General features: G+C 44.6%; 1 protein-coding gene across 1 annotated transcript in view; it reads left to right on the plus strand.

Annotated features, from left to right (window-relative positions):
- The window catches only part of LOC137525261 (protein mono-ADP-ribosyltransferase PARP14-like), a 70156-nt gene extending 59813 nt beyond the window's left edge, over positions 1-10343 (plus strand). Inside the window, exons 15-17 of the mRNA XM_068246285.1 lie at positions 310-452; positions 6582-6756; positions 8848-10343. Of these exons, the coding sequence (XP_068102386.1) occupies positions 310-452; positions 6582-6756; positions 8848-9128 (599 nt within the window). The 3' untranslated portion in view covers positions 9129-10343. The remainder of the gene's footprint in view (positions 1-309; positions 453-6581; positions 6757-8847) is intronic.
- The last annotated feature ends 912 nt before the right edge of the window (positions 10344-11255 follow it).

An 11255-nucleotide genomic window follows, 5' to 3' on the forward strand; every position in this document is an offset into this window, starting at 1 on the left:
TTGCCCGGCAGCCCTCCTGATCTATTTGGCTGCAGTAGTTTCTGAATGACGCATCTGAAACAAGCATGCAGCTAATCTTGTTAGATCTGACAATAATGTCAAACACCTGATCTCCTGCATGCTTGTTCAGGGTCTGTGGCTAAAAGTATTAGAGGCAGAGGATCAGCAGGGCTGCCAGGCAACTGGTATTGCTTAAATGACAATAAATATGGCAGCCTTCATATACCTCTCACTTCAGTTGTCCTTTAAGGGCTGTTTATGCTCTGAGAAAATGTTTTCTTCAAGTCCTCACTATTCACTTTATTTTAGATAATTCTCTCCTTGTACCAAAACACTGGACAAAGATGAGTAATAATGCCTCTGCTGTGGAAGTAGATGTTGCATCTGGAACCCCCGAATACTTAGATGTTCAGCAGAAATTCCAACAAACCTGCAGAAACCATATACTGAAGGTAAGTTCCCCAACAACTGCTGATTTGTTATACTGACCTAGTCTCCTGGCATTGATTGGTAAACTGATAGAGCTCTGGGGCAAGAGAGACTCAGGGGCAAACCCAGGATTTTCAAGGGAGGATTCCTGAAAGATCTACCTCAGCCATGCACAATACAGTATAATATGGTAGGAGATCATGCTTGGTACACATAATGCAATTTCCTGTCCGACCGACAGGATCTGACAACTATTTCTTAAAGTGAACCTCCAGAGTAAAATTCTACTCAGCAGAACTGAAAAGGCCTGGTGTTTCTTTAACAGTTTCACAGCATCAGAACTTTAATATTCTTATAGAATTCTCATTTTTAGCTGCTTTTTTTAGCTAAGCTCCGCCCCATCAAAGAAAACTGCCCGGGCTTTTTTCCCCTGATGCTGTGCAAATCATGATGGCTTTTCCTATGTTGTTGTTCACGTTGCCTAGCAGCTGGGAGAGGTGATCAGGACACAGGACAGTTGGAACGGGGTCTCATGCTCCCTGTCACCTCCTTTCAACCAAAAAGATGGCTGCCCTCATGAAATCAAACATTTGCCTGTTCTTTTAAAACAGGGTGGGTAAGAGATTATATTACCTATCTATTTTAATTAACATAACTAATGTAACTTAATGACAGTATGTTTGTTTAGGCTGAAGTTCCTCTTTAAGGCCTCTTTCACAGTGGGACGTTAAAGTCGCACGTCAACTACTTTCGCCTCCTGGACTTAGAAGCTATGTCCAGGAGGCCATGTGCGCTCCCACAACCGATCGCGCGCGCTCCCGGCCCACGGTTAGCCAGGGAATCAGTGAATCGGGCCATCGTGCCCGATTACTGATTCCTCTCCCCCGCAGAAAAAGCGACAGCTTCTCTCGGAAGCCTTGCTTTTTCTGCCTCCTACGTCCCTCTAAGCTTACGTTACATCATGTAAACAAACCTAAGGTTGCCATCTTGTGGCCAAAAAGTAAACCTACATCTACATTAAAAAAAAATAAATAAACATATTTACATTACAAAAATTACTATTTACATCCCACCCTCCCAAAAATACCCAAATAAAATGTTTAATAATAAAAAAAAAACTTTTTAAATATCTATGTAAAGACATATTTTTTTTGTTTTAATTATTATTATAAGCTTGTAAATAGTGATGGATGCAAAACGGAAAAAATGCACTTTTATTTGCAAATAAAATATTGTCGCCATACATTGTGATAGAGACATAATTTAAATTGTGTAATAACCGGGACAAATGGGCAAATACAATACGTGGGTTTTAATTATGGAGGCATGTATTATTTTAAAACTATAATGGCCGAAAACTGAGAAATGATTTTTTTTCCGTTTTTTTTTCTTCTTACTGTTAAAAGGCATTTACAGTAAGGTAGCTCTTAGCAAAATGTACCACCCAAAAAAGCCTAATTGGTGGCGGAAAAAACAAGATAGAGATCAGTTCATTGTGATAAGTAGTGATAAAGTTATAGGCTAATGAATGGGAGGTGAACATTGCTCAGATGCATAAAGTGAAAACGACTGAGGGCTGAAGTGGTTAAAACAACATGTAACGCAGAATAATTTACAGCAATGAAAGGATGCAGACGTTGCACTGGTGTCTAACGCTGCACGTTAAATGAAAGTGCAGCGTGCTGTGCGTTATACACGTTTTTAGCTGTGTTAGACTGTTTACACATGCTCAGTAATGTGTTTTTTTTTTTTTTTTTTTTTATGTAACGCATGCGCTGTTTTCATTCTATCACTGTGCGACGAAAACGGTGCACCAAATACAGGGCTAAAAAATGCACTATAACGTCCAAGATATAGTGCACAATGCGTTGCATTAGGGGCACTTTGTTCGACCTTAACGTCGCATCAAATGCAACGTGCTGATGTGAAAGAGGCGTTAATGTTCAATCTGCTCCCGATCAACAACGGGATCGATCAGGAACAGTCACACACCAGGCCACAGGGCTGTACTCATACCTGACTCTGTACACACGCCGCCGCTGCGTGCTCTGTACACACGCCGCCGCTGCGTGCTCTGTACACACGCCGCCGCTGCGTGCTCTGTACACACGCCGCCGCTGCGTGCTCTGTACACACGCCGCCGCTGCGTGCTCTGTACACACGCCGCCGCTGCGTGCTCTGTACACACGCCGCCGCTCTGTACACACGCTGCCGCTCCGCGCTCTGGACACACGCTGCCGCTCCGCGCTCTGGACACACGCTGCCGCTCCGCGCTCTGGACACACGCTGCCGCTCCGCGCTCTGGACACACGCTGCCGCTCCGCGCTCTGGACACACGCTGCCGCTCCCCCCAATGTCCACTATAGCAGGGAAAGAAAAGGGGCGGTGCTGTGAGCTACAGGATACCTGCAGATATTCTGGTGTCTCAACTTGTGCCTGTCTCCAGACACTGCACCGGCCCTGGTCTGAGGGGGGATTCTGGGCAGCTGTAACCCCCCCCCCCCCCTGCATTTGCCTATGAGACTATACAGCTCTGTTCTATCATTATTGGAAGAATATCTTCATTGTGGCAACAGAGCCTGGCAGTGAAAACTTTAAATGGTGATGAGCAAACTGTTCGACCATCGGACCTATTCACGGCGAACAACGACAGTTCGCCAGCTTGCATTGATTTTGCAGTCAAGTGGGGAAGGACGGCCAATCCGAGCTGATCACTGCCCGGGCCACTCCTCCCCCCCCCCCTACCCCCCCCCCTACCCCCCCTCTCCCAACAGGCCAGCTCCCGTCTGCCATTTTACATTGTGTTAGTCTGTGTGCGTGTGGGGGGGAGGGGGGCTGCTGATACAGGGGCAGTGTAGGTAGGCCTTCTATACTATATAATAGTGCATAGCTGCTTCCTGGGTGCTCTGTGCTCCAGCTAGGGACCCCCCCGTAGTCCTTTTTTTGGTTCATTCATCAGTACAATGTGCTGTGAAGTTGCTCATTAGGTGCTCTGCTGTTGATACTTGTAGTTGTGGTGAACTTGATAGGGAAACTGCAGTAGTGCAAAATGTATTATATTTTGTGCTGCGCCAAAGTCAGAGGTCCCCGGGGGTGTGCTGGTTTGTCATCCCGTGCATGTCTGTAATGTCCTGCAGAAGCAAGCTATTACTTCCCAGGAGGCAGAAGAGGTGGTTGACCGGCTCAGTCAATATTTCATCTCCTTCTACCTCTTCTGCTGCCAACGTTCCTGCAGCCTTCTCCTCATCCTTCTCTGCTGTGGACAACCACAGCACCACCTCCACCACCAAAGCCCCTCCAACTGAACTGGATTGCCCCGGGGTGAGTTATTTCCTCAGGCATTGAGGGATCAGATTGACGCACAAGTATTCTTGCCATCGGATGAGGGAGAGGAACAAGGCAGACACTCATATGGAAGTTCTCATGTCACCACAAGGTCTGACGTCCCTGCTGCTGTGGCTTATTGTGAGGTTTATGCTGTGAGCAATGATGAAGTTGATTATGATGATGTGGTGATGGATGTTACATGTATGCCCACAGGAGAGGAACAGGAGGAAAGGAGTTCAGAGGGAGAGACCAAGCCCCTGAGGAGGAGAATAAGGGTGGGAAGCAGGGAGAGGTTGCAGGAGACAGGAGGCAAACAGAAGGAGGGTGTGACTTCACCTTGTATCAGCCAAAACACAAGCGTGGTCACGTCTACCGGTAATAAACCCACTCAACAAGGGTCTTTAGTGTGGAACTATTTCTGTGTGTCTTCTGCTGACAAAACTGATGCCATCTGCATTCTGTGCTAAGAGAAACTTAGCTGAGGATAGAACAACATGCGTATAGGAACTACTATGCTAAGGCACCTGGAATTCCATCACAAGGCCCTCTGGCATGAAGCCATTAAGGCAAGAAGCACTGAAAGTGCAAACAAGGCACCTTATGTTCCACCTTCTGCCTCCTTCCCTCCTCCTTTCCATCATTCCCACTCTCAGTTGGAAGGTCGCTCTCCTGTAGTGCGATAGAGGTCTGATTGATAATGGGTAGGATGGAGGGACCTAATGTGTGTTCTATTTTTAGTATTTCAGGCTTCTTGCCCACCAGGACGTTGCATTTAAGGGGACGGTATAGGTCGCATAACGTGCCCCTAACGCAACGCTTGGTGGTGCTGGACGAGGACGCTACCAAGAGCCGCGTTATGCAGCTCTTGGTGCGCCTTTTTTGTGCTGTGCAATGCGGAGACCACGTCATCCGCATCACGTGGTCCCGCCAGCCAATCGCCGCACAGAGCGGCAGCTCCAGGAAGTAAACACTGCACGTCACAGTGCAGTGAATATTAAAACTACATCTACATAAAATGAATAAACCTATATTTACATTACAAAAATTACTATTTACATCCCACCCTCCCAAAAATCTCCAAATAAAATGTTTAATAATAAAAAAAAAATATTACAATAAAAAAAAAACACACAAATATTTAGCTAAGGGGCTAAACTTTTTAAATATCTATGTAAAGATGATTTTTTTTTTTATTATTATAAGCTTGTAAATAGTGATGGATGCAAAACGGAAAAAAATGCACTTTTATTTCCAAATAAAATATTGTCGCCATACATTGTGATAGGGACATAATTTAAACTGTGTAATAATCGGGACAAATGGGCAAATACAATACGAATGTTTTAATTATGGAGGCATATATTATTTTAAAACTATAATGGCCGAAATCTGAGAAATAATTAATTTTTTTCATTTTTTTTCTTATTCTTACTGTTAAAATGCATTTACAGTAAGGTAGCGCTTAGCAAAATGTACCACCCAAAGAAAGCCTAATTGGTGGTGGAAAAAACAAGATATAGATAAGTTCATTGTGATAAGTAGTGATAAAGTTATAGGCTAATGAATGGGAGGTGAACATTGCTCAGATGCATAAAGTGAAAACGATTGAGGGCTGAAGTGGTTAAAACAACATGTAACGCAGAATAATTTACAGCAATGAAAAAATCAATGGGCTGTTCACAGTGCAGACATTACGTTGGTGTCTAATGCTGCACGTTAAATGAATGTGCAGCATGCTGTGCGTTCTACGTGTTTTTAGCTGCTGTATTACAATGTAACGCAACGTGGGCACTGTGAATAGCCCATTGATTTTTCATTACTGTGAGTTGGGCTGCGTTACAGGCTGCTCTAACGTGCGCTTGTAACGTCCCACTGTGAAAGCAGCCTAAAAGTACAGATCAAAAAATTATAAAATAAAAAGATAGGTAATTGCTTATCTTTTCAGAAGATATAGACACCGGTTCAACTGGACAACACTCAAAAAGAAATCTGATAACACATTTCATGGGTCATCATGGCCCGCTTCCTAAGATCACTCCATCTTACCCCTTATCTGAGAGTAGATCATCTTTGTCAGGTTCAGTTGTCCATGTGACTGACCTTTCCTGCTCTCAGCCGTGACTACTTCTTGGAGCTGCTTGGCTTCATATATAGTAGATGTGGCTCCATGCTGGCTCTTGGACTCCTGAGATGGAGAGGTGGACCTACAGCTTTCTCTTTCTGGACAGCAACAACCTCATTCCCATAGCTGCTGTCTAAAAGGATACCTCTGGTGACACCACAGCTGTCAGGATTGGCTAAGAAGGTTTACTGATGAAGACCTGCACTCAACTACAACATTTTACTGCTTTCTGAAGATGGTCAAGGAGATGTTATTAATTCAGTGTTGCATGAAAATTTTATGCACATTGTATAAATCTTATCATGGGACCAATCATACACACCCCGTTGATTTGCATTGATCCAATTGCAAGCTGCATATGGTCTGCATTGAATTTCCAGCCAGAATGACCTGTGTCTAATTGATCATCTCTGCTGCTTGCACCTCCTACATAAAACATGGAGCCAAAAAAGGGTAAAAATTGACCACATTCCACCCACTTACACTAACAAAGCAATGATAGAATATTTCCCTGCACATGAGGAAGACTCTGCAGAACATTCTGCTAGACAAATGATGGAAGGTAGTGCTGATCACAGATTTTTAGCTGTGTGTGTTGAAGAAACTTTTTTTTTTTTTTTAAATCTATTGACTGAAATTTTAGATTAGTTAAAAGTAGAGAATATTCTGTACATTAGTAACCCTATACATTATGTCCCCCCAGATCTTGCGGGTGCAGAATAAGGCTCTCTGGGAGAATTACCAGATCAAGAAGCAGAACATTGATGCCAAGAACGGCACCACAAATAACGAACGGGAGCTCTTCCATGGGACTGACCTCAACTCCGTCCAACAAGTTAATCAAAATGGGTTCAACCGGAGCTACGCTGGAAGACATGGTGAGTCTAACATGTGCACCTTCTGTACCATCAATTAAAAAAAGCTTGGCGCCATGTAGGGCTCCTTTCTCATGGCACAATTTGCTACAGGGCAAAAATCTGTCTGCTGCTGTAAACAAGCTCAGAGTTAATGGGAGAAGACTCCCCTAGACACTTGCACCCAGCAATATGTACTCAGTGGGTGGTGTGCTGCTGCCACCTGCTGAGTACATATCGCTGTGCGTGAGTGTCAATAATAATAATAATTTATTGTATTTATAAAGTACCAACATATTACACAGTGCTGGATAATCAATAGGGGATACATACACTGTAAGCAATGAGTGACAGACAGAGAGGTAGCAAACCGTTATACAACATACCACAAGGTTATACATGCAATCAGGGTATAAAATGCATTTTACAGAGACCCGGCAAATCAAGTCGGAGTAAGTCCATGAGAAGGGTATCATTGCTGGGGTAGTAAAATTAAGGACACACTGGGGGGGGATGGAGGCTGCCAAAGGCTTGCAATCTAAAGGGTGGGGAAAGGAAACATAAGGTAGGGCTGGGGAAAAGGTGAATGAGAGAGTTAGTGTGGTAGATGTGTGGTAGGCCATTTTAAAGAAATGTGTTTTGAGGGCTTGCTTGAAGGTGTTGAAGGAAGTGTCTAGTGGAGTCTTCTCCCATTAACCCTGTGCTTGTTTACTGCGTCAGTCAGATTTTTGCCCTCAAGCAATGTGTGCCTTGAGAAAGGGGCCCTACGTGGCTTCGAAACATTGGCTATATGTTTCATATGGAACTAATAAAGATTCACCTTGGATGTGCCAGCTCTTTTTGATTGAACATTGCACAGGGTATTATCCCTCTTTTTCCAGCTGATGCACTCCCCCCTCCTCCCCCCCAGAGACAATGGGTTTGATTCTTAAGTGTGTGCGAATCAACACAATAACTGTTATAACCTTCTGTACCAGTCTGTAGATATTTAACCACTTAAGTACCAGTGGTCTCTGCCCCCTTAAGGACCAGGGACCGCTGGTACAATAACAATGGAATACCGATGAATTGCCGCATATACCCACCACAACTGCCGTCCACCAGGATCCTCAGGACACCTACTCTGCCGTCTCTATGACAGCAGAGCCATGTGAGCCAGTCAGGAGCCACTTTCATTGGCTCCTGACGGTGTCTATCAATGTAAGCCTATGGGAGTCGCTTACATCGATAGACACGGCCAGAAGCCAATGAAAGCGGCTCCTGACTGTCTCACATGACTCTGCTGTCACAGAGACAGGGAGAGCAAGTGGGACATTCAGCAAGCGGGAATTCAGCAGTGAGATCGGCGGGAGCGATGAAACCGGTGGATGCCTGCTGCGGTGGTGAATTGATCTACGCCCTGGCAGCCAGGTAACCATCAGAACAGGGCATAGGTTTCAATTACCTCGGTCCTTAAGTAGTTAAGTAATGGGAGCTCTGTATTTCCCTCACTCCATCTGCTGGTAAAGTAATGGGGCTCCATATCTCCTTTACTCCATCTGCTGGTAAAGTAATGGCAATTCCACATCTCCCTCACTTCGCTGGTACAGTAATGGGGGCTCTATATCTCCCTCACTTCATCTGCTGGTAAAGTAATGGGATCTCTGTATTTCCCTCACTAATCTGCTGGTACAGTAATGGGGGCTCTGTATCTCCCTCACTCCACTGGTAAAGTAATGGGGGCTCCATATCTCTCTCACTCCATCTGCTGGTAAACTAACAGGGGGGGGTGTATCTCCCTCACTCCATCTGCTGGAAATGTAATGGGGCTCCATATCTCCTTTACTCCATCTACTGGTACAGTAATGGGGGCTCTGTATCTCCCTCACTTCGCTGGTACAGTAATGGGGGCTCTGTATCTCCCTCACTCCATCTGTTGGTAAAGTAATGAAGCTCCATATCTCCCTCTGCTGGTAAAGTAATGGGGGCTCCATGTCTTCCTCACTCCCTCTGCTGGTAAACTAACGGGGGTTCCGTATCTCCCTCACTCCGCTGGTACAGTAATGGGGGCTCTGTATTTTGGGTTTTCTCTTCTGCACCTGTCCTTTCTAATATGTTCTCCTCTTCTTCACACAGCTGCCATGTATGGAAATGGAACGTATTTTGCAAGAGATGCAAGTTACTCTACTAACTACTCTCCAGCTGATGGAAATAGACAGAGACACATGTACCTGGCCCGGGTCCTCACCGGTAGCTTCTGTGCCGGACGCAGTGGGATGATTGCACCTCCAGCCAAAAGTTCAGCAAATGCCACTGACCTGTACGATAGCGTCACCGATAATGTCCGGAATCCTTCTATGTTCATCATATTTAATGACATCCAGGCCTACCCAGAATACCACATTATCTTCCAGTGATGAGCAACCACTGGGCCAGTGACCGTGCAGACAGAATGCTGATGTTGTTTTTTTTTCAGCTTTACTTAAAGGACACTTGAAGTGAGAGGGATATGGAGGCTGCCATATTTCCTTTTAAGCGATACCAGTTGCCTGGCTGTCCCGCTGATCCTCTGCCTCTAATACTTTTAGCCATAGCCCCTGAACAAGCATGCAGCAGATTGGGTGTTTCTGACATCGTTGTCAGATCTGACAAGATTATCTGCATGCTTGTTTCTGGTGTGCGATTCAGACACTACTGCAGCCAAATAGATCAGCAGGGCTGCCAGGCAACTAGTATTGTTTAAAAGGAAATAAACATGGCAGCCTCCATATCCAGTTGTCCTTTAATATAAAGCACCCAATACCCACACAAGGGAGGAAGAAAACTGTCATCTTTATTCTCTTAAAACAAAATGGCCACTTGCCTGGCTGATTTCCTTTTTTTTCCCCCCTTTATTTTTTGTCATATTGGGATGAAGTCTGCAGCAGAAAGATTCACACCTTGGAAAAGTCTGCTGCAAGAAGTCAAAATTTCAAAAATATTTACAAATGTAAAAATGTTTCATATTTACCTCAACATAAAAGAAAGCTGAGCAGGAGAGATCATGGTGGCAGCCGCTCCATGTTTCCAGGAAGAGAGGATTCTGGGAAGGATGGAGGAGGAGAGGCCACAATGGTCCCATTTGAAGGACCATCATGTCCTGGTGGCATCATGTCAAGTAGGGTCACTTCACACATAACACTGTATAGCGACCATGTGCTACTTCACTGCCGGGTGTGTTGGTACACAAAGAGGCCCTGTCATTGCCAGTTCTTCTCTGCAGCCTCTGAAAGCCCAGCACCCTCGGGTGGCCCCAGTCACTGTACCAGGGAGCTTCTCACACAAGTGCCTCTATCTGCTTTACAGTTCTGAAGTATAAAAAGTGTGAGCAGCCATAAGAGACCCCAATGTCTCCTTACTGCCTTCTATATGGTGCCATAGACCTGCCTCTTCCAATCATTGTAACCAATCAGGTAGTAACTCTTCAAGCTTCAAAGCCATATTTCTGTTCATGTTGGAATCTGATTGGTTCCTGTGACAAATGACAGTCCTTTTATTTGTTGTAAAAATGAAGTTCATGTCGGGAGGTATTTTCTGATAAAATATCTGTTAAAAGATCAGTGCAATAATTGTGTATATAAAATTTTCACACAGTTGTGTTTCCAGTCATTTCACAATCACACAGTCTCACAGCGGGGGTGTCCAGGGCTGGAGATCATAGATTAGGGCCCAATCACTCTGAACCCTGAAAAATGGATGCATTTTAACTGATCAGTGGTTCCATAGCAGTACATTGTGAAAAAGCTTCAGTCAAAACGCAGCTAATATGAATGTAAAACAGAAGTTTGTCTTCTTAAAACAGAAGGTATTTGCTATTTAGGTTGGAGTGAGCATATAATACCTCCCACGATGCATCACTGCTGAAATATGCAAATCCACCATTGTTGCCCTTAGAAGCTAAACACACCTCCAGATCCGCTGGAATGCAATGATGTGTCAAAGTTGTTCAGCAGTGCTATCTGATCCTCAGCAGATTGTCACCATAAGCCTCTTCCACCTCCAGAGATCCCACATGGATATATAGCATTCCTATTTGTGCAACTCAGTGCACAGGAAAAATCAGAAAAGGATTCTCTCAGTGGAAGGTAAAAAAACAGTATTTATTCAAATATGGGTGTACAAGAATGCAGTTAGACACTCTCCTTCAGAGGGTCCTACTCCAGTAGAGACCGTCTTGGCATAAAACGCTTCCCACTCAATGTGGTACTCAGTACAGTTACTTGCAGTCAGGTATGCAGCAATGCCCGCTCTCGTCCCGACTAGTTTCGGCCTTCCGCCGTCATCAGGGGATTCTATATATCGATTTCCAATGATGTGTCAGCTTGATAATATTACAGAACCACAATAATCTAACATGCACACAGACGGTTTAGGATTGGTTGATCCTCATCAATGCATGGCATGGAATAATGTGGCTCTATGGAGTAGGACCTGAAACACCCAGAGTTACAGACTAACCAGCAAGCTCATGGTGAACCTGAACTCCTAGGAGTATGTAAGAGGCT

This window comes from Hyperolius riggenbachi, chromosome 7, assembly GCF_040937935.1.
Source record: "Hyperolius riggenbachi isolate aHypRig1 chromosome 7, aHypRig1.pri, whole genome shotgun sequence".
Taxonomy (NCBI): Eukaryota; Metazoa; Chordata; class Amphibia; order Anura; family Hyperoliidae; genus Hyperolius; species Hyperolius riggenbachi.